This window comes from Oncorhynchus mykiss, chromosome 13, assembly GCF_013265735.2.
Source record: "Oncorhynchus mykiss isolate Arlee chromosome 13, USDA_OmykA_1.1, whole genome shotgun sequence".
NCBI lineage: Eukaryota > Metazoa > Chordata > Actinopteri > Salmoniformes > Salmonidae > Oncorhynchus > Oncorhynchus mykiss.
Window position 1 is genome coordinate 41,453,886 of NC_048577.1, and position 23,694 is coordinate 41,477,579.

General features: G+C 45.8%; 1 protein-coding gene across 1 annotated transcript in view; it reads left to right on the forward strand.

The window, feature by feature from the left end:
* Positions 1 to 6,503: 6,503 nt before the first annotated feature.
* Positions 6,504 to 23,694, forward strand: part of notch3 (notch receptor 3) — a 47,348-nt gene continuing 30,157 nt past the window's right edge. Inside the window, exons 1-2 of the mRNA XM_036941107.1 lie at positions 6,504 to 6,805; positions 8,758 to 8,830. Of these exons, the coding sequence (XP_036797002.1) occupies positions 6,742 to 6,805; positions 8,758 to 8,830 (137 nt within the window). The 5' untranslated portion in view covers positions 6,504 to 6,741. The remainder of the gene's footprint in view (positions 6,806 to 8,757; positions 8,831 to 23,694) is intronic.

The following is a 23,694-nucleotide window of genomic DNA, read 5'->3' on the forward strand; positions in this document are numbered from 1 at the left end:
AGTCTGACAGTAGGTCCACTTACTACAGGTACATCCATGTAAACTCCATCAGTCTGACAGTAGGTCCACTTACTACAGGTACATCCATGTAAGATCCATCAGTCTGACAGTAGGTCCACTTACTACAGGTACATCCATGTAAACTCCATCAGTCTGACAGTAGGTCCACTTACTACAGGTACATCCATGTAAGATCCATCAGTCTGACAGTAGGTCCACTTACTACAGGTACATCCATGTAAACTCCATCAGTCTGACAGTAGGTCCACTTACTACAGGTACATCCATGTCAGATCCATCAGTCTGACAGTAGGTCCACTTACTACAGGTACATCCATGTAAACTCCATCAGTCTGACAGTAGGTCCACTTACTACAGGTACATCCATGTAAGATCCATCAGTCTGACAGTAGGTCCACTTACTACAGGTACATCCATGTAAACTCCATCAGTCTGACAGTAGGTCCACTTACTACAGGTACATCCATGTAAACTCCATCAGTCTGACAGTAGGTCCACTTACTACAGGTACATCCATGTCAGATCCATTAGTCTGACAGTAGGTCCACTTACTACAGGTACATCCATGTAAACTCCATCAGTCTGACAGTAGGTCCACTTACTACAGGTACATCCATGAAAGATCCATTAGTCTGACAGTAGGTCCACCTACTACAGGTACATCCATGTAAACTCCATCAGTCTGACAGTAGGTCCACTTACTACAGGTACATCCATGTAAACTCCATCAGTCTGACAGCAGGTCCACTTACTACAGGTACATCCATGTCAGATCCATTAGTCTGACAGTAGGTCCACTTACTACAGGTACATCCATGTCAGATCCATTAGTCTGACAGTAGGTCCACTTACTACAGGTACATCCATGTAAACTCCATCAGTCTGACTTTAGGTCCACTTACTACAGGTACATCCATGTAAACTCCATCAGTCTGACAGCAGGTCCACTTACTACAGGTACATCCATGTCAGATCCATTAGTCTGACAGTAGGTCCACTTACTACAGGTACATCCATGAAAGATCCATCAGTCTAATCTGTAGTTCTACCAGTCTGTCTTATGGCCTCTGCATATGATACATCATCATTGATCCTACTGTATATTTCTGAGCCTCTCTCTGCACCTGGCATCCACCAAATGCTGCACTGTGTCCTCCCCCACAATTACAACACTTAACCTCCACATTGCTTCCACGTTCAACGTAATCATGTTCCCCTCCACACTTACCACATCTTTTCTGTGGACATAGCAATTGGGACCCCAGTGGCGACTCCCCTCAACCTAGCATAAAGCACATGGCTTTTAATCTTCTTCCCATTAAGCTTTTCCATTGGCAGAATCTTCCCTTGCTGAGCCTGGCTACCACAAAATATTAGCAATCTACCAATCTTCCAATTTCCCTACGGCATTAGTTAGTCGGATGGGGCGTAAATGAGGCCCTGTGGTCTCATCAAACACCATCACAACTTCCCACTCTGACACATTACTACTCTTGCTTCCTACTTTGACCCTCTTTTTGCTTTCTACACTAAATACTCCACTGCTTTCAGTATCATCAAATCAAATCAAATCAAATTTGTCACATGCACCGAATACAACAGGTGTAGTAGACCTTACCGTGAAATACTTACCGTTACCGTTAACACCAACAATGCAGTTTTGAGAAAAATAAGAGTTAAGAAAAATATTTACTAAATAAACTAAAGTAAAAAAATAAAAGAGCTACAATAAAATAACAATAACGACTAATGAGGCTATATACAGGGGGTACCGGTAGAGTAGGGGATAAAGTGACTATGCATAGATAATAGATAATAAACAGCGAGTAGCAGCAGTGTAAAAAAAATGGGGGGGTCAATGCAAATAGTACAGGTAGACATTTTATTAGACGTTCAGCAGTCTTATGGCTTGGGGGTAGAAGCTGTTCAGAAGCCTTTTGGACCTAGACTTGGCGCTCCGGTACCGCTTGCTGGAGTCTTTGGCAATTTTTAGGGCCTTCCTCTGACACCTTCTGGTATAGAGTTCCTAGATGGCAGGAAGCTTGGCCCCAGTGATGTACAGGGCCGTATGCCTCACTACCCTCTATAGCACCGGAGGCCAAGCAGTTGCCATACCAAGCGGTGATGCAACCAATGATGCTCTCGATGGTACAGCTAAATCATTTTTTGAGGAACTGAGCACCCATGACAAATCTTTTCAGTCTCCTGAGGGGGAATAGGCGTTGTCGTGCCCTCTTCACGACTCTCTTGGTGTGTTTGGACCATGATAGTTTGTTGGTGATGTGGACACCAAGGAACTTGAAGCGCTCAACCTGCTCCACTAAAGCCCTGTCGATGAGAATGGGTGCGTGCTTGTCCCTCCTTTTCCTGTAGTCCACGATCATCTCCTTTATCTTGATCACGTTGAGAGAGAGTTTGTTGTCTTGGCACCACCCGGCCAGGTCTCTGACCTCCTCCCTATAGGCTGTCTCATCGTTGTCGGTAATCAGGCCTACCACCGTTGTGTCGTCGGCAAACTTAATGATGGCTAACCTAACCACCTGGGGTCAGGAAGTCCAGGATCCGATTGCAGAGGGAGATGTTTAGTCCCAGGGTCCTTAGCTTAGTAATGAGCTTTGAGGGCACTATGGTGTTGAACGCTGAGCTGTAGTCAATGAATAGCATTCACACGTAGGTGTTCCTTTTGTCCAGGTGGGAAAGGGCAGCGTTGAGCGCAATAGAGATGCGTCATCTGTGGATCTGTTGGGGCAGTATTCATATTGGAGTGGGTCTGGGGTTTCTGGGATAATGGTGTTGATGTGAGCCATGACCAGTCTTTCAAAGCACTTCATGGCTACAGACGTGAGTGTTATGGGTCGGTAGTCATTTAGGCAGGATAACTTGGTGCTCTTGGGTACCAGGGACTATGGAGGTCTGCTTGAAACATGTAGATTTCACAGAGTCGGTCAGGGACACGTTGAAAATGTCAGTGAAGACACTTTCCAGCTGGTCAGTGCATGCTCAGAGTACCCGTCCTGGTAATCCATTTGTTGACCTGTTTAAAGGTCTTACTCACATCGGCGTGATCACATGATCTCTCTTCTTCCTATGTCTTTCCACTACAGACCATGCAGATCCTTGACCCTCATGCTCCCGCTCCATGTCATCAGAACGGTCATCCATATTGTTCACATTCCAGCACAGCTGTTGCTTCTCCAACCTTCTCTCCATTTCTTCCATTTCGACCACACTGCTCGCCGCCATTTCCCCACTCAATTCCTGCCAATATTTGTCTTCATGTTGGGAGTTCTAGAGAGCATGCCCTTCTCGTGCACTACTTTACCTGTGTAGTGCACACACATTGTTTGGGATAATCCATTCTGAATTGTCAGTGACATTATATTACATTTTGTGCTAATTAAAATGGCTTACACTATTTCCTATTACCACTGTATGTATTGATGTAAAATACATGTTTATTGAATCTCGTTGAGGTGTTTATTTATTTTGAATGGACTGTACATCTGGACTGTACATTTGTAAATATCCTCATGAATGGATCCACCTGTCGTTAGGTCATAGTATGACCATTTCTGCTTTCAGGCTATTTATGCCATATGTGCTTTTTCACCTGATGTTGGTGGTATATAGACAACATGCTGTTGATACAGTGTTTGGTTGTTACAGTAAGTAGGCCTAGCCAACTTAAAACCTACTACTACAACCATTTTTTTTTTTTATGTTCCTGGACTGTACATTTGTAAATATCCTCAACATCACTTTTGCACTGTAGACCTACAACACTGTAAATAACTATGTTTTTGATCAAGCTACTCCGTCTGCTCTCCCACTCTGGTCCCACTGTGTGCTCCAAAATCCAACTAACTGGGCTGTGGTCCATTGTCCTTAAAGATGCAATATGCAGATATCGCTCCACCATTTCCTGGTTGGTAAAATTCAAATACTTCGCCTAATTTCAGTTTATGTGACAAAACAAGAAAGTATAGTGTAGAAAATGATTGTACCGTCTAAACCGCTGTGAAATATCTCTTCCATAACCAAAAATATTGCATTTTCAGCTGTTTGAAGCTGGTGTACAAAACCGAAAGTAAAAGACGCAAAAACAAAACTTAAGATCGCATAGAAAGCATAGAAATAGCAGACATAGAACAGATCTACTGCTTCTTACACTTGCTTTCAATAAGAATGACAGATCTACAACACACTTTTCTATGTGAATTTGGTCAGGTCACCCAAAAAGTTACATAGTGCAGCTTTAATAGGTCAATATTTTTTACACCTCAAATAGTGTCAAGGCTCTACACTGGCAAGCCTGTGTCTGTGACTTACACACCGTAACACTTAACTACAGAGTTGTTATAACAGTGTCATTTTTTTTTTACATTAAGTACAGTGTTACAAGCATATTGTCAATTGTTACACTGTATTGTTACGCTGTATTTACAGCAGTAAAAAAATGAATAGTGAGAGTTTACAGGTTTCCAATCCTGCGCCACCATTACTCTGTCACATTTAGTGATGTGACTCATCGGTAACACCTCTGTTGTCAAAGCACTGTCAGAGTAGAACAACCTCTATGGAACAGAGCCAAACAGCCTGCAAGCTGTGAGCACAGGGAAACACACACACACTTTTTCACCCAGTGATATGACAGAGATATAGGTGCAGGGCGTGCCAGGCCAGTGCCGTGCATAAATCGGAAATACCAGAACACACACACAAACAAAAGTATCCCCAAACTACTTTGTGGTGCTGGGGAATGCCCCTCTCAGTGGTCCATTACCCCCAAATATAACATCTCCAACAGCAAATTCTAATGAGATATATGAGCGTATGACGAGGTTGCAGCTGGGATTGATCAACTGCCCATTTTGACCTCTATTGTGAAGGTCATCAGGGAAGGATGAGGGATGATAAGGCGGCCACAGTCAGACATGGAGTTCCTGGGTGATTATAGACTCCCCTAACAGACTCTCTGTCTTATAACACACAGAGAGAAAACCCTCTCTGGGAAGTCCTCCAGCTGGAAAGGACTCTCAACACAGATGGGAGCCTGCCATGACCCATATGGAGAGGTTACACCACAAGCCCTGCGGCAGCAAGACAAAACTGTGGCCAGCCAGGTGAGACACACAAACTCACCCGATCACACACACTCGCATGCTCTCTTCTTCTCCACATCTGTCTTTCACAAACATATGGAGACACTCACACATAGTCAGAGAGTCTTGGTTGAGAGTGAGTTTGCATCCATGTGGCTATATCAGTGTGAGAACATCAAAATGATTTGTTGGTGCTGGTGAAGAAATGAACTCATCCACCCACCATGTGTACATCATCAACCATTGTATTCGCTGCTGAATCCGGCTATTGACTGGGATGGATACAGCAGAACACACGTTTTAGAGGGTCGGTGCCAAAAGAGGCAGGTGTCTGGTGGGCCCTAACAAGCTCTTTTCAATTACCCCTATAGAGTGACGTCACTGGCTGTAACGAGCTCCACTCCAAACGAGCTCTGCTACATTCACACCCCCTATCTAGACCTTGCTAATTTATTCAAGGCCAGGAGCAGAATGTCAGTGTGCTACTGCCCCCCCTTCACCTCAGTCCCCCGCGGAGAGAAACTGTGTCATAATGCCGGACTCCTTTTCTCATTCAAATCACGCTTATTGTCTCTGTAAGCGACCGGCTACGCTCTGAGCACACAGAACAACCGAGGCCCTATACAGCAGCTGTATGAAATGAGTCCACTGACGTAGGGCTGTGGACTCTGGAGAGGCAGGCTGAGAGAAAGAGAGGCCTGTAGCCCTGACAGTAGCAGTATAAAGGGTGGTAACAGGGATGTCTGCTCTCATTTTCATCATGTCAACATCAGTCTTATCTGCACAGCATCAAGTGTAAACACACAAACAAACAAGTAGCACCCAGACACACTCCTGTCAGGATAACAAGAGGTGCATTGTCAGGAAAACATTAGTCCATCACACTCTACTGTAAACATTATGTTATTCTACAAAGATTGTTATCTATTATTATCAAGTTGATAATAACAGATCATATCAAGTAGTAATGGCAAAGATGTTTTTATGGTAAGTCTACTCTAGATTGGCTTTTACAGATCGTTTACAATGCTGAAAAAAAATATATATAAAGTGCCAGTATAAACTGACTGTCTACGTGTATGTCTTAACGTGCTGTTATATTAATTAGATAATTTACTGTTTCTTTGAAATTATTTTCAAGTGAGATATAAGATACCTCAATGGAACCGCATTGTCATTCTCTTGAAAGACAACAAGACTGGTCTCTCCCTAAATGTTGCTAATGCCATACAAAAAACACTTTACCCTGTCCATTGAGGGGTGGCTTGCGGACTATTTGTCTTGAGCGGAGTGTAACCCGTTACTGCAAGTGGAAAGGGGAGGAAAGGAGGGCGGAGTAATACCAAGTTGTTTCCCAGCGCAGACTTCAAGCTGAGAAGAAAAAATAGTTATTCAAAAGTTCCAGGAGGAGACGCACAGCAGCCGCGTCCGAGCTGCGAATGCTAATACGGGATAGGACCTGTACGATTTATACGCCGTTTGTACTTTTAGTTGATTAATGAACTTTTTGAAGATCCCAGACACTGCCTCTTGGAACTTTTATCTCTCGGTGAACTCAAAGGATGTATTACTGCTAAGTTAACACTTCAAAGAGAAGTTGGGACAAATTTCCACCGAGATGGGGGGGAATTATAACGTTTGGATATTTTTACCAATTTTATTCTTGGTCCATAATTGCGAAGGTAAGGACAATTAATTGATTTGACAGTCACATACATTTCAATTAATATGTATGTGAGCTTTCTAAATTTGGCTAGCAGACAAGTCTGTACAAATTCTAGCTGTTTCCGTTTTTTTCCCCCCCTTCACAAATTGTTAACGTTACATTTTGTCACCTGTGCGCTGCACAATTTAAATGGCATCAGATTGAAGCACATGCCAGACAACATGCTAGCTGATCTCTAGTCTTGGCTACAAAGATTTGTTTTAAGCATTTAATTTACAAAAGCATGGTTGGTTGTTAGTGGCGTTCAAAGTTCGATTTCTGACAGGTTAATATAACACCTACGAAGGCTGTCATAACGGGTTAATAGCTGGATAACAAGCATTCGTTTTTGTATAGCCTACAGTATAGGCTACGAAACTTTGTATTTGCATAATGTTCTTTGTAGACTGGCAGTGAACAAGGAGGATTCTATCCTGGAATATTTGCCCCCTGATGTTATTCTATCTTCTAGCAGTGTTGAGTGACAAAGCCCAATGTATTCAATGGAAGGAAGTTGGGAGGTGTTTTGTGGAGGTTGATACCAATGTTGTATCTTCTATTGTATGGGTGAGATTTTTGTTTACAGATTGCACCCGATAACAGCAAAGAATCAGCTTGTCTCTGCGGCATTGGTATGCGTCTCTGTGGGTAACTTTGCGAGGCTGATCGCCACGGTGAGAACTTAATTACAAGCGATAGTATGGAGTGCCGCTGGCAGCGCTGTGCAAGCAAGCCCGCAAGAACGGAACGCGGAATGTAACCATTGAAAGAAAGTTACTACGGGCATTCGTCCACAAGTTGTAGGCTAGAAGCACGGTTCACTCACATAACAACGGAATTCCATATGTATGTCTTGTAGGAGATAAGTATTTTCCCTCTTTCATTCAAGTCTATTATCTTCGTTCGTGGGGGTATAGGGTGAGATTTGTTTGTGAGTGAAGGGGGGTGATGAGCCAACTTCACCCACTCCTTATCTGAACAAAGAGCTGTAAACAATTGAACTTTGTTGCTGTGGGGGATGGGATGAGTGCTAGAATATAATAACATGATTCGAAAAAGGTCATGTATCTGTCTATGCTGTGTAATAAACTCCCACATATGGCTGACAAACCTTTTGGATGGATGTTTGATAGGGTTGTGAGTTTCAGATCTGTTTGTGCGCGAAAATCTTTTGAACTAGGCCTACAGTTGAGAAAGTAACAAATAGGTCTATGTTGTTGACATACAGTAAAACGTTAGTTTATGGTAACACAATTTGATTGGTTGCATACAGGCAAGCTCATCGTTGAACTCCGAATTAATTCATTATCTTGCAATAACCCTGTACATTAATCAACTTGAATCGGCCACATTTCACTGTAATTAAACAAATTATGGAAACCATTCATTGGTTTATAGGCTATGCCTACCCTCAACGAAACGGGTTGGCAGATACTCTTATAGTTATCCCACAAAGTCAATAATTACCATATCAAACCTATTATTACTAAAGCGATTTGGAATCTATGTCAAATATATGAAATCCTATCTCGTTTCCCTGTCTACACCCATCTCAGCATGCATCTGCATTCAGTCGCAGATAACGCTATCAGCTCTTGCCAAGAAAGTAAACATACACGTACCCATGTCAGCGGGTGTGTCCGTAAAGTGTCATTTTAACGAGTGGGAAAATGGAACTGTCTAGCCAAGAGCAACATGTTTGAAATCCAGCACATGGCGTACCGGTATATTGGAATGATTGATTCTGAACGGCGGAGAAGTGTAATTTGATTATAAAAAATACAATGTTCCTCCATGCCCACTTCTCCTACAAATGATATAGTCTGCTCTATCAAATGTCTGGATTAAATTCACGTTTCAAACCTGCCCTGAGAAAAGGGCCTGATCACCATGGGTCTGCCTCGCTTCATCTCTCCTTCCTCTCCACAGGATTCCGCTGCTTGGATAAATACAGACCGTGTGACAATGGAGGAACGTGCATAGACTCACCCTCGCGATGCATGTAAGTGCAACATCATGTTTTGTGGATCACACATGTACGAAATCACTGCAGGCCTACATTGATCCAAATGGTGACGTGATGAGGAGGAACTCTGGAAAACAGTATAGGCCCAGGCCTATGAGTAGGCTCTCAGGATTAGTTGAGGACTGATGGGGTAGAAACGGTTCAAGTAGACATAGTTTAGTCATTTGTATCAGTAAGCAGAACTTGTGTTATTTAGCGTTGGTTAGTAAATCATTGCATTGCAAACTACTCGAGCTGCACCGCGCTCACAATGGGCTGGAACTCAGCCAAGTGCTGGGTGGTTATCGATACTATGTGGACAATGGCAAGTGTTTACCGAGAACATTTTACACGTTTGATAAAACGTTTCAGTCTGCAGTCAAACCACTACATGGGGTGTAATGAACAACACATGGATACATACAGACAGGTTGAATGGAGTGTTCCAGCCTGGACTTGTTTGGCTTGTGACACACGTTCACTTGGAGTTGCACCTGTTGAAGATGAAGAGCTTTGTGGAACACAAACGACAGTATTAAACTGCTCATAGCATGACTAAGGTGTTCCTTATAAGCAATTCCATGGATTGTTTCGTAACCAGCAGAATTGATTTTGAGAGTTTCCCACGGTTTATATATCGGAGAGGTCGAGGTTCCAGTCCTTCAGAGCGAGAGCAACGTGATTGTTATCATGAGAGAGCCCGGGGGCTGCTGTTTTTACTTTCCTGCCTGATTTGGATATGTTCTGTGTGAGCTCTCACCGTCGTTCACAGTGATTAGGGGTCTTTGTTTTTCCAATAGGCGAGGGGGTACGTGGGAAACAATCTCAGTAGTTAGGATAGATACAGTGTGATGATGGCGAGGGAGCCATTAGGCTTTTTACCATTGGGCAAACCACAGCCTATAATGCATTAGTGTTTGAAGTTGGACCAGAGCTGAGAATTAGACGGAACAATAACTCTTGGTTCCTTTGGTTTTTACTTTTGTCTGATGAGATTGGCTGACAGGCAGCCTCCCTCCACTACAGTCGTTTTTAGGACTTGGTTGGTGACAAGACCCTCACCTTCATGCTACAGTTGAGCCGAAGGCTATTTGACATCACCAAGCATCATTCCGATGCTCAGTAGAGTTTCTCAACCAGGCTATATAGTAGCTCCCCATGTAGGCTAGTGATTGACCACTGATTCCACCACAGTAGTCTGCTGCTTGCCTGGAACATTCCACACTGCCATCTCATTACTTACCTCCCAGTTCTGACCTGTCTGAAAACATGGCCATTGTAAAAGATCAGTCACAGACAGCGCATAAAGGTATAAAAGTGTCAGGTAGTGTCTGTGTAAACGCACGTGAAGCCAGTCACCAACAAACGAGAACATAGTTCTCAAATCATTACCTGAAGCAGGGGAAGCGGTTGGTAAATGTGTAATTGTGTTAATAGCTCCTCAAACTGTTCTTTGTGAGAGGAGCTCTCTTCTGTTTTCAAACTGCTTAGACTTTCTGGAGCTAAAGACTTGTGTGTCTTCACATAACTCTTCTACCAACTGGCCTATGCTTCAACCTTCCACGGGTCATGACTGTATCATTGTACATAGTTAAACCCTTGAACTTGGACCGAGCGTGTTCATTCATCTCCCAACTTTAATGGCGTCTCGTCTCTGGGTTAGTGTTCACTTCTCAGAAAGTGTGTAGTGTGTTCACGCTTTGTGTTCCTCAGCTTTCTTGGCGCTGCGTGTCTATATGTATGGGGCGTGGAGGGCTATCCATTCATGCGTAATCACTCCTCTGGGTCAGTGTCAACAGCGAGACATAGAAGAGATTCCCAATAAGAAATCGAAATGCCGTACCACACAGAATGGTAACACGTCCACAGCAGGGCAATGACCGGGACAGGCAGCGTAGCCTCAGACCGGCTAACGGGGGAGCGGAGTGGTCAAACCAGTCCTAGACAGAGGCGACTGGAGGACCCAGCCCCATCCCCTGGGATCCCAGTGTAACTGGAGAACCACAACAGCAGAAAAGATCCTTTCTTCCCCCAGACACCTGACTGTAACCGGGCACCATCAGGAGAGCTGAGAGCTGGGGAGAGGGTGAGAAAAGGAAAGGGCACAGGAGAGTGAGGAAGGAATGGAGAGAGAGAGAGAGAGAGACATAGCAGATAGAGATCAAATTGAGGGCTTTAGGAATAAATTGCAGAGAGCTGGTGAGACATGTGAGATTTTACCTGGAAATCACTGAAGGCAAACTAGCCATTAGCTCTCTGTTTGAAATCAACCTGTGGATTTTCCAACCTGATGTTTCAGAGCAGAAGCTGTTGATCAGGTCCTTCTCTGAAGTTGTGCAGCATGGGTATTATTTTCCTCTGTTCTCAGGTGACAGTAATATTCTATATTTTTTTGATTGTCATTGTTACTGTCCCAGATACCAATGTATTCTCTGTCTGGTGGCCCTGTCTGTGGCCCTGTCTGTGTGGCCCCCTCATGGTTTACTGCTGTGACCCTGTCTGTCTGACCCCCTCATGGTTCACTGTTGTGGCTTTGTCTGTCTGGCCCCCTCATGGTTCACTGCTGTGGCCCTGTCTGTGTGGCCCCCTCATGGTTCACTGATGTGGCCCTGTCTGTCTGGCCCCCTCATGGTTCACTGCTGTGGCCCTGTCTGTCTGGCCCCCTCATGGTTCACTGCTGTGGCCCTGTCTGTCTGGCCCCCTCATGGTTCACTGCTCTGGCCCTGTCTGTCTGGCCCCTTCATGGTTCACTGCTGTGGCCCTGTCTGTCTGGCCCCTTCATGGTTCACTGCTCTGGCAATGTCTGTCTGGCCCCTTCGTGGTTCACTGCTGTGGCCCTGTCTGTCTGGCCCTGTCTGTCTGGCCCCCTCGTGGTTCACTGCTGTGGCCCTGTCTGTGTGGCCCTCTCATGGTTCACTGCTGTGGCCCTGTCTGTCTGGCCCCCTCATGGTTCACTGCTGTGGCCCTGTCTGTGTGGCCCCCTCATGGTTCACTGCTGTGGCCCTGTCTGTGTGGCCCCCTCATGGTTCACTGATGTGGCCCTGTCTGTCTGGCCCTGTCTGTCTGGCCCCCTCATGGTTCACTGCTGTGGCCCTGTCTTTCTGGCCCTCTCATGGTTCACTGCTGTGGCCCTCTCATGGTTCACTGCTGTGGCCCTGTCTGTCTGGCCCCCTCATGGTTCACTGCTGTGGCCCTGTCTGTCTGGCCCCCTCATGGTTCACTGCTGTGGCCCTGTCTGTGTGGCCCTCTCATGGTTCACTGCTGTGGCCCTGTCTGTCTGGCCCCCTCATGGTTCACTGCTGTGGCCCTGTCTGTCTGGCCCCCTCATGGTTCACTGTTGTAGCCCTGTCTGTCTGGCCCCCTCAAGGTTCACTCTTGTGGCCATGTCTGTCTGGCCCCCTCAAGGTTCACTGCTGTGGCCCTGTCTAAGGTGAACGAGCAGGGTCTCAGACATGTGTAGTGGATAGCAGATTACAGGAGTAATCATTCTGGAACCTGTTCCTCCGTCTCACTGAGCCAGCATGACGGTCACTTCTGATAGGTGTAGGGGCTGGCTGGTCTGGCCTGGGCGGGACTACTATGCTGATGCACCTGTAACACACACTACAGCAATCCAAGTGATTTTTGTATTCTTCTCTGAATCATGATAACAGTATATTGGATCCAGTACATTGGCTTCAGGGCAGGATACCCTGTTGTGTCATATGTTGAGTCTTAGCTATTCTTTTCTCTTCTCTTGATGCGCCTGCTTACATCAACATCCTGGTTTGTTGGGGAAAGTACAAAACATACACAAATCATTGGGCAGAACGTTGTTGTTCTCTCTGTCTCTCATTCTGTCTCTCTGAATCCCATAATTGAACACAAGGCCAGGGAGCACAAAGCCCAGAGACAGACAGACGTGTGATGCACTTGATGGTGAAGAGGTTGAGTATCACGGAAAGAGTGCCCTCTAGGTGAGCAGTCAGTTGAAGGGCCACGGGTCCCCTCTGCTCCGCCCCGCCCCGTATGTCTGTGTGTAGACGGAATGTGCATAGGAGGGGCCGCTGGAGTGTCGGAGATAATTAGGCAGATTGAGAGGGTGTCATTCAGAGTGGATCCAGCTGGAAGAATTGGGCAGGGGGGGACAGCTGGTGCATGTTGTGATGGTAATCCAGTGAAGTCAGATCTTTGACAAAGGGGGAGAAGCGGAGGGCCAGGTGCTGCCATTGAGCGGCCTGCTGGCCGCATGCTGGGAGAGACGGGCTCGTGCGTGGAGGAGTGGAGCCGGACGGCGGACCAGCCCACAGGCCTCCTCTTCTCTGAACATGCTCCCTTTCTCTCTCACTGCTATTGGGGATGAACACTCTTTGTCTCTGTCTGTTTTCCCCCAGCTCCTCCAACGGTTTATCTATCCTCTGTGTGTTGTGTCTCTCAAAGCCCACAGTGGTGGACCCCACCGCAGATTGCACAATGGCTTCAGATCCTCTGGCAGGGAGGGATGGATCTGAAAGATATGTTCTTCTCTCTCTCTGTCTGTCTGACTGTCTGTCTGTCTGTCTGTCTGTGAGGCCAGGCGGATGGAGGGATGGATCTGAAAGATATGTTCTTCTCTCTCTCTCTCTCTCTCTCTCTCTCTCTCTCTGTCTGTCTGTCTGTCTGTCTGTGAGGCCAGGCGGATGGAGGGATGGATCTGAAAGATATGTTCTTCTCTCTCTCTCTCTCTCTCTGTCTGTCTGTCTGACTGTCTGTCTGTCTGTGAGGCCAGGCGGATGGAGGGATGGATCTGAAAGATATGTTCTTCTCTCTCTCTCTCTCTCTCTCTCTCTCTCTCTCTCTCTCTCTCTCTCTCTCTGTCTGTCTGTCTGTCTGTCTGTGAGGCCAGGCGGATGGAGGGATGGATCTGAAAGATATGTTCTTCTCTCTCTCTCTCTCTGTCTGTCTGTCTGACTGTCTGTCTGTGAGGCCAGGCGGATGGAGGGATGGATCTGAAAGATATGTTCTTCTCTCTCTCTCTCTCTCTCTCTCTCTCTGTCTGTCTGTCTGTCTGTCTGTGAGGCCAGGCGGATGGAGGGATGGATCTGAAAGATATGTTCTTCTCTCTCTCTCTCTCTCTCTGTCTGTCTGTCTGTCTGACTGTCTGTCTGTGAGGCCAGGCGGATGGAGGGATGGATCTGAAAGATATGTTCTTCTCTCTCTCTCTCTCTCTCTCTCTCTGTCTGTCTGTCTGACTGTCTGTCTGTCTGTCTGTCTGTGAGGCCAGGCGGATGGAGGGATGGATCTGAAAGATATGTTCTTCTCTCTCTCTCTCTCTCTCTGTCTGTCTGTCTGACTGTCTGTCTGTGAGGCCAGGCGGATGGAGGGATGGATCTGAAAGATATGTTCTTCTCTCTCTCTCTCTCTCTCTCTCTCTCTCTCTCTGTCTGTCTGTCTGTCTGTCTGTGAGGCCAGGCGGATGGAGGGATGGATCTGAAAGATATGTTCTTCTCTCTCTCTCTCTCTCTGTCTGTCTGTCTGACTGTCTGTCTGTCTGTGAGGCCAGGCGGATGGAGGGATGGATCTGAAAGATATGTTCTTCTCTCTCTCTCTCTCTCTCTCTCTCTCTCTCTCTCTCTCTCTCTCTCTGTCTGTCTGTCTGTCTGTCTGTCTGTGAGGCCAGGCGGATGGAGGGATGGATCTGAAAGATATGTTCTTCTCTCTCTCTCTCTCTCTCTCTCTCTGTCTGTCTGTCTGACTGTCTGTCTGTGAGGCCAGGCGGATGGAGGGATGGATCTGAAAGATATGTTCTTCTCTCTCTCTCTCTCTCTCTCTCTCTGTCTGTCTGTCTGTCTGTCTGTGAGGCCAGGCGGATGGAGGGATGGATCTGAAAGATATGTTCTTCTCTCTCTCTCTCTCTCTCTCTCTCTGTCTGTCTGTCTGTCTGACTGTCTGTCTGTGAGGCCAGGCGGATGGAGGGATGGATCTGAAAGATATGTTCTTCTCTCTCTCTCTCTCTCTCTGTCTGTCTGTCTGACTGTCTGTCTGTGAGGCCAGGCCGATGGAGGGATGGAAACAGTGTCTCTCTGTGTGTTATTAATAGCTGTGATGTGACCTCAGTAGCAGGGTGAGGTCTATAAATTGTAAGTGTTGTGTTTTAATGACCTCCATGGAAGCTCCGGCCTCTTAGGACATGATGAACGAGGGACAGTTTTTCAGTTTGATAGGGAACAGCCACTTCAGCCTGTGTGTGTGTGTGTGTGTGTAGAGTCTCTGTGTAGTAAGAGCTCTGTGTAGTATGGTCTCTGTGTCCTAGGGTCTCTGTGTAGTAGGGTACCTGTGTAGTAGGAGCTCTGTGTAGTAGGGTCTCTGTGTCCTAGGGTCTCTGTGTAGTAGGGTACCTGTGTAGTAGGAGCTCTGTGTAGTAGGGTCTCTGTGTCCTAGGGTCTCTGTGTAGTAATGTACCTGTGTAGAAGGAGCTCTGTGTAGTATGGTCTCTGTGTCCTAGCAACTCTGTGTCCTAGGGTATCTGTGTAGTAGGAGCTCTGTGTAGTATGGTCTCTGTGTCCTAGCAACTCTGTGTCCTAGGGTATCTGTGTAGTAGGAGCTCTGTGTAGTATGGTCTCTGTGTCCTAGGGTCTCTGTGTAGTAGGGTACCTGTGTAGTAGGAGCTCTGTGTAGTAGGGTCTCTGTGTCCTGGGGTCTCTGTGTCCTAGGGTCTCTGTGTAGTAGGGTCTCTGTGTAGTAGGATCTCTGTGTAGTAGGCTCTCTGTCCTAGGGTCTCTGTGTCCTAGGGTCTCTGTGTAGTAGGGTACCTGTGTAGTAGGAGCTCTGTGTAGTAGGGTCTCTGTGTCCTGGGGTCTCTGTGTAGGTAGGATCTCTGTGTAGTAGGGTCTGTGTCCTAGGGTTTCTGTGTAGTAGGGTCTGTGTCCTAGGGTCTCTGTGTAGTAGGGTCTGTGTCCTAGGGTCTCTGTGTAGTAGGGTCTGTGTCCTAGGGTCTCTGTGTAGTAGGGTCTGTGTCCTAGGGTCTCTGTGTAGTAGGGTCTGTGTCCTAGGGTCTCTGTGTAGTAGGGTCTGTGTAGTAGGATCTGTGTAGTAGGGTCTGTGTCCTAGGGTCTCTGTGTAGTAGGGTCTGTGTCCTAGGGTCTCTGTGTAGTAGGGTCTGTGTAGTAGGGTCTGTGTCCCTCATGTCTGGGTTTCCTCATGAAAAATGCATCAGGCTCTGTTGAATGTGATTATTGTAATTTGGATCCAAACCAGATAGACCAGGGAATTGGATGGGTCACTGGCGGTCTTGCGGCCAGCTATCTAAACTTGTAGTAATCACGGTGGAATTACCGACCGGGAGGCCCCAATTGATTTTGTTAGTCAATCTCAGTCAGATATCATATTAAAAACTGCAAACATTTCTCTCCGCCCCATGGCCAAATTAGTAGAATTGTAGGAAATGAACTCTAAAACTACCATTTTCGCTTAGGCTCTCCAAAAGGTTGCACATGTGAGTGAGTATGGATGTGGGTATGCAGACCCCCCCATGACGAGTTCAGCGTTTTGTGACCCCCACCCCCATTAAAGTTGCCCATCCCTGAGATGTCATCCTGTACAGTACCCCTGAACAGAGCCAGTTCACCTTGAAAGAGAGATGTACACACATCCCCCACCCACTGGGCGCAAGTGTCATTTCAACAACAGTTTTGAAGTACATTTGGTTGAGTTGTCAACTAACATGAATTCAACATGAAATCAACAAAAAAATTCACCATGTCATTGGATTTAGGTCCAAAAAAAGATGATGAATTCCCTTACGTTGATGACTAACGTTGATGACTTACGTTGATGACTTACGTTGATGACTGACGTTGATGACTTACGTTGATGACTAACGTTGATGACTTACGTTGATGACTTACGTTGATGACTGACGTTGATGACTTACGTTGATGACTAACGTTGATGACTTACGTTGATGACTTACGTTGATGACTTACGTTGATGACTTACGTTGATGACTAACGTTGATGACTTACGTTGATGACTTACGTTGATGACTTACGTTGATGACTAACGTTGATGACTTACGTTGATGACTTACGTTGATGACTGACGTTGATGACTTACGTTGATGACTTACGTTGATGACTAACGTTGATGACTTACGTTGATGACTTACGTTGATGACTGACGTTGATGACTTACGTTGATGACTTACGTTGATGACTGACGTTGATGACTTACGTTGATGACTTACGTTGATGACCTACGTTGATGACTTACGTTGATGACTAACGTTGATGACCTACGTTGATGACTTACGTTGATGACTTACGTTGATGACTTACGTTGATGACTTACGCTGATGACTTACGTTGATGACTTACGTTGATGACCTACGTTGATGACTTACGTTGATGACTTACGTTGATGACTGACGTTGATGACTTACGTTGATGACCTACGTTGATGACCTACGTTGATGACTTACGTTGATGACTAACGTTGATGACCTACGTTGATGACTTACGTTGATGACTTACGTTGATGACTTTTTGCAAATCCAATCAGTTCCCCACGTTAATTAAACATCATCACATTGATTTTGACGTGGAAACAATGTTGATTCATCAACAACAATAAAATCCGAGTGGGCAGTCACACGGTGACAGGCAGAGCGAGGCAGGCAGACAACACAGTTAGTTAGTTATTACTGTTGGCTTTGCCCGGAACACCTTGGGGCTGGTAGTGTTTTCTCTGGCGTCTTCACGCTGGATGAGAGAGGAATGCTTTAGTGAGCTTCCTCCTTTCCCCTCCGCTGCTCCTCTCAGTGTATTGTCCTCCAGCCCGTTCACCCCTGCACTCATCTCAGTGTATTGTCCTCCAGCCCGTTCACCCCTGCACTCATCTCAGTGTATTGTCCTGCTCACCTCCAGCCCGTTCACCCCTGCACTCATCTCAGTGTGTTGTCCTGCTCACCTCCAGCCCGTTCACCCCTGCACTCATCTCAGTGTATTGTCCTGCTCACCTCCAGCCCGTTCACCCCTGCAGTCATCTCAGTGTATTGTCCTGCTCACCTCCAGCCCGTTCACCCCTGCAGTCCTCTCAGTGTATTGTCCTGCTCACCTCCAGCCCGTTCACCCCTGCAGTCATCTCAGTGTGTTGTCCTGCTCACCTCCAGCCCGTTCACCCCTGCAGTCCTCTCAGTGTATTGTCCTGCTCACCTCCAGCCCGTTCACCCCTGCAGTCATCTCAGTGTGTTGTCCTGCTCACCTCCAGTCCGTTCACCCCTGCACTCATCTCAGGAATGCTTCAAACACCATGACCACAGGCTCTCATTTAAAACGCCATGTTTGGAATGACTGGTGGGATAGATAGACAATTAGGTTCTCTCACGCCAACATGCAGCGGGAGGGAACCACAGATCACTCGTGTCTGGTTGACAGGCAGATTGAGCCATCCCCAGTCCGTCATGTCAGACCACTGACTCCATGGATGAATCTCAGCTGTGTTTCTTGATTTCCTTGCATCCTCTTCCCTCACCTCCTCAAAACGCATCTATGAGAGAGGATCCATGGAATCACGTAAACACAATTGAGATTCACTCCCGAGGAGTCAGTGGTCTCTTCCCGACTTGAAGGAATCTGTGTATTCAGCTTGTTGGACCTGTAGATAAGATTCGAGGTGGTTGTATATCTAAGGGAAGATGACCTGTATTTATCTGAGACAGTGGTGGTTGGGTCTGAGCAGAGAGAGGAGGTAGCGGGTAGAAGGGGGTTTGTCCCCACTGCTCTTGGGTCATGGGGGCTGGAGGAGAACTGAGGGCTGTGGTTCCCAGGCCCTATCAGAGGAAGTGGTGCCTTCTGACCCGCTGTCATACGCACATCCTGACTGTCTGTGCAGCTTAAAGCAGCTTACTCACTGCTCTCTGCCTTCCTCATTCTTGACCCCTCCATCCACACTGACCACAATACCACCAACAACGTCCCCTACGCAATCATGTTACTGCCACAACTCATCATCAGGGATTGTGGTACAACTTGCCTGCTTGTTTTTCTCATGTGAACCCTTCATGTTTTGTGTTTGGAATCTCTACTAAGAACAAACACTGACTCACACGCACACAGCACTCAGACACAGGGACACAGACACTCAACTGAGCTAGATAATCATCGTCAGACTGTCCATTATTGTGTGGCCCAAAGAGGAAGAAGATATGCGATAAAGTCCTATATTATTACTACATTATGCTTCAGTTCCTATATGTCTAAATCTGGTGCTTAGATAGGGACAGGCCTTCCTCTGATGTCTCATCCCCTGCTTGTTTCTCTTTCTGCTGGGAGACTACGGCTTCTAAAGAGACATGTAATTGGAATAGCTGAGGTTGAGCCCAGCCGATTGAGATTCCTCCCCGTGTTCCCCTCCCTCTCCTCTCAGACCCAGACTAGCTGAGGAGAGGAAGGGATGGGTTTTTCCCTCAGACAACCAGAGGAAAGGCAAGCACACTTTTCCACAACAAATAAATGTGTTAATGTAATTAAAGACAATTACAACAATACTGAATGAACACTTATTTTAACTTAATATAATACATCAATAAAATAAATGTAGCCTCAAATAAATAATGAAACATGTTCAATTTGGTTTAAATAATGCAAAAACAAAGTGTTGGAGAAGAAAGTAAAAGTGCAATATGTGCCATGTAAGAAACGTTGAAGTTCCTTACTCAGAACATGAGAACATATGAAAGCTGGTGGTTCCTTTTAACATGAGTCTTCAATATTCCCAGGTAAGAAGTTTTAGGTTGTAGTTGTTATAGGACTATTTCCCTCTATACCATTTATATTTCATATACCTTTGACTATTGGATGTTCTTATAGGCACTTTAGTTTTGCCAGTGTAACAGTATAGCTTCCGTCCCTCTCCTCGCCCCTACCTGGGCTCGAACGAGGAACACATCGACAACAGCCACCCTCGAAGCAGCGTTACCCATGCAGAGCAAGGGGAACAACTATTCAAAGTCTCAGAGCGAGTGACGTTTGAAACGCTATTAGCGCACACCCCGCTAACTAGCTAGCCATTTTACATCAGTTACACCAGCCTAATCTCGGGAAGTCATAAACAGCGCTTGAAGTCATAAACAATGCTTGAAGCATTGCAAAGAGCTGCTGGCAAACGCACGAAAGTGCTGTTTGAATGAATGCTTACGAGCCTGCTGGTGCCTACCACTGCTCAGTCAGACTCCTCTATCAAATCATAAACTTAATTATAACATAATAACACACAGAAATACGAGCCTTTGGTCATTAGAATGGTCGAATCAGAAACTATGATTTCGAAAACAAAACGTTTGTTCTTTCAGTGAAATACAGATCCGTTCCGTATTTTATCTAACGGATGGCAACCCTAAGTCTAAATATTCCTGTTACATTGTACAACCTTCAATGTTATGTCATAATTATGTACAATTCTGGCAAATTAATTACGGCCTTTGTTAGGAATAAATGGACTTCACACAGTTTGCAGCGAGCCAGGCAACCCAAACTGCTGCATATACCCTGACTGCTTGCACGGAACGCAAGAGAAGTGACAATTTCCCTAGTTATAAGAAATTCATGATAGCAGGCAATATTAACTAAATATGCAGGTTTAAAAATATATACTTGTGTATCGATTTTAAAGAAAGGCATTGATGTTTATGGTTAGGTACATTGGTGCAACGACATCACCCGTTTGTCGAAGTAGGCTGTGATTCAATGAGAAATTAACAGGCACCGCATCGATTATATGCAACGCAGGACACGCTAGATAAACTAGTAATATCATCAACCATGTATAGTTAACAAGTGATTATGATAAGATTGATTGTTTTTTTATAAGATAAGTTTAATGCTAGCTAGCAACTTACCTTGGCTTCTTGCTGCCCTCGCATAACAGGTAGTCAGCCTGCAACGCAGGCTCCTCGTGGAGTACAATGTAAGGCAGGTGGTTAGAGCGTTGGACTAGTAACCGGAAGGTTGCAAAAACGAATCCCAGAGCTGACAAGGTAAAAATCTGTTGTTCTGCCCCTGAACAAGGCAGTTAACCCACTGTTCCTAGGCCATCATTGAAAATAAGAATGTGTTCTTTTAACTGACTTGCCTCGTTAAATAAAGGTAAGAAAAATAAGAAAAAATCGGTGTCCAAAAATACCGATTACTGATTGTTATGACAACTTGAAATCTGCCCTAATTAATCGGCCATTCCGATGAATCGGTCGACCTCTAGTTTAGATGGTACAATGATGCTCTACACTATACTTGCTTGTTTTGTCACATCAACTGACACTTTGGAAACTATTGTAATTTTAGCAACCATCAAATGGTGGAGCGATTTCTGCATAGTCCACCTTTAAAGTAGAAAGAAACCAGGCACAGTTACAGAAAGATACAAGTCAAATCCCACGTTGTCGAGTGTTTGTTTTGGTGTTTATGAGATGTTGGAGGAGATAGAAGTGAGGACCTCTCACCCTTCATCTTAACGTTCTCCAGAGGTTTGTTGGTGAGAGTGCTTGAGATAACGGACATTCTTTGGCCCTTTTCCTAGCGTTCTCCCCCAGGTTTCTTATCACGGTGGAAGATAGTCCCTGTCTTGTAAACATACCTCCAATGACTCTGATTCTCACACTGCGGTTCTCCTGTAAAACGGTCTGCTCTGTGCTGGTCTGTTTGGTTTGGACTCCACATTCTAATCCATCAACCTGTCTTCATAAAAGCTTTTGTTTGAATATATTGGAATCCATTCATTGCTCTCTCCCAAAGTCGTTGTGATATAAATGTTCACCGAGGTGTAGAATAGCCAACTATGATAAATGAACTTGGTCTTTGGATTGGAACAAATGCTGTCTCATCATCATTAGTCACATTTAGGCCTGGCTATACATTATTCCTGAATGAACTTGGAACCAGCACAGTGAGAAACAGGCAAGATATTGGGAGGGAAGTTCTGCCATTTCATGTTGAGAAACTCTGTGAGGAAGTTGATTTTTGAAGTTGCCTTTGGTGCTGGAAAAATTCCCTTTTGTTTTCTCAGGCTTTGCAGCAGTCTGGTTCAGTTTAGGTGGTGGGGTGGGGTTCTGTGGTGGAGCACGTTGAGAAGAATGCTTTGGAAGACCTCGACCCTGGGATGCATGTGATGCGGTTATGGATGTCTGCTTTGCTATTCAAACTATTTCAGGGAGTTTTTTTATCCCAAAGAAAAGATGTTCTCGTTTGAGGTATTTCTTATGATATCAACTTTAGAGTTGCATTGTCTCCTAAAGAATCAGTGTCTTCGTTTCAGTTTAATGTGAGGTAAATGTGTGTGTTTACTGCATTACTGAGCCCTTATTTACACAATTGCAGACATGTGTCACGCCAAGGTACAAAAATGCACCATGTCCAGGCAGTCTTCTGACCAGAGAAAACAAGGACTTACAAAGATCATTGAGACGAGCAAAGCCACGGGAGTTTGAAATACACTGATAGGCCCATGTGTTCTTGTCCCCTCGAGGGTTAAGAGGGTTTAGTGACAGCTTTTTTCTGCTCAGATTCATATTTGCTTTTCTCTAAGAGGAGGTTAATTGTCTTAATGTTCACATGGTTAATATTCATGCCATGGGGGTGCTCCTCAAACCTCCCTCTGCTCATTTCAATACCTCCATTGTCTGTCGCCAAGCACCATTATTCAATAAAACGTTGGACTTTAAACTGGGAAACTCTGGTACACACATCCTTTTATAGTTGATCATGGTCGTTCTGTTTGATCTTGTCACTCACTGAACTCTAAGTTACCTGTACATACTGTATGGTCTCCAGAACTTTACAAACTGTCTTCACAGAACCCTGTGTCTCTCCCAAATGTCCCCCTCACCTCTCACCCTCTCCCCAACCATGGGTTACTGTTGCCAGGCTACAGCTGAGATCTGTTGGTCCGTGTAAGCTCAGGCCTGAAAGACTGTCTGTTTGGGTCACTGCCCCTCCTCCCTCCACTCCGCTCCAGCCCCCCCTCCTCACACAATGGAGTTCTGACTACTTTAGCTCTTTTATTTGGCCCACAGGACTCTCCCCTACCCCCAACCTGTTGGCTCCTCTCCGAGAAAGAGGAGAGCAGGGAGAGAGAGAGGAGAGGGGGTGTTGGGGGAGGAGGATCTCTTCTTGTTGGCAGTATGGTGTCAGTATGGACTCTCACAAAGAAATGGAGCTGCTGGTTCCTGGTGGTGGTGATGGTGGTGGTGTTGGTGGTGGTGATGGTGGTGGTAGTGGTGATGGTGGTGGTGGTGATGGTGGTGGGAGTTTGCCTGACGGGGGCTGTGCTTTGCTGTGGGCAGAACACTGCCTAAGAGGGACTTTTGTTGGAGGTTACCAAATTCCCATACCTTCGTAAATTCCTCCCAAAGCAAAAGCTCGCAAACAAGGGAAGGATAATACTTCCATGACAGTTCTCAGAAGTGTTGAGGTTGGAGATTCCTTCCTTCCTTCCTGCTGAAGGGGATGACAAGATGGTGGCCCTGCTGTGCTTTCAATCCTGTTATTGTTATTGTCCATTTGTCTTATATGGGCTTTTGGTTGATTCACAATACCTGTGGAATAGGTCACCCTTTGAGTGGGGATCAGGCCATTCATCCATACTTGTTGCTCTGTAGGCCGTGACCGTGGTGTGTCGAACCGTGTCACAGATTACTGCGTGACGTCCACAGGTGAGCTGGCCTGCGACCCCTGTGTCAGGCTGGGTGATGTATTGTGTCTCAGAGGGTGGGCTCAGTGTTACCTTGCACAATGACCCACAGAGCAGAACAAGTGTCTCTGGGTTACTGTCACACACACGGGCTGAACAGAGGTGTCCTGATTCACACACATAAATCAATGGGTCTTTGCGGTAGGTCTGTCTGGGTCCCT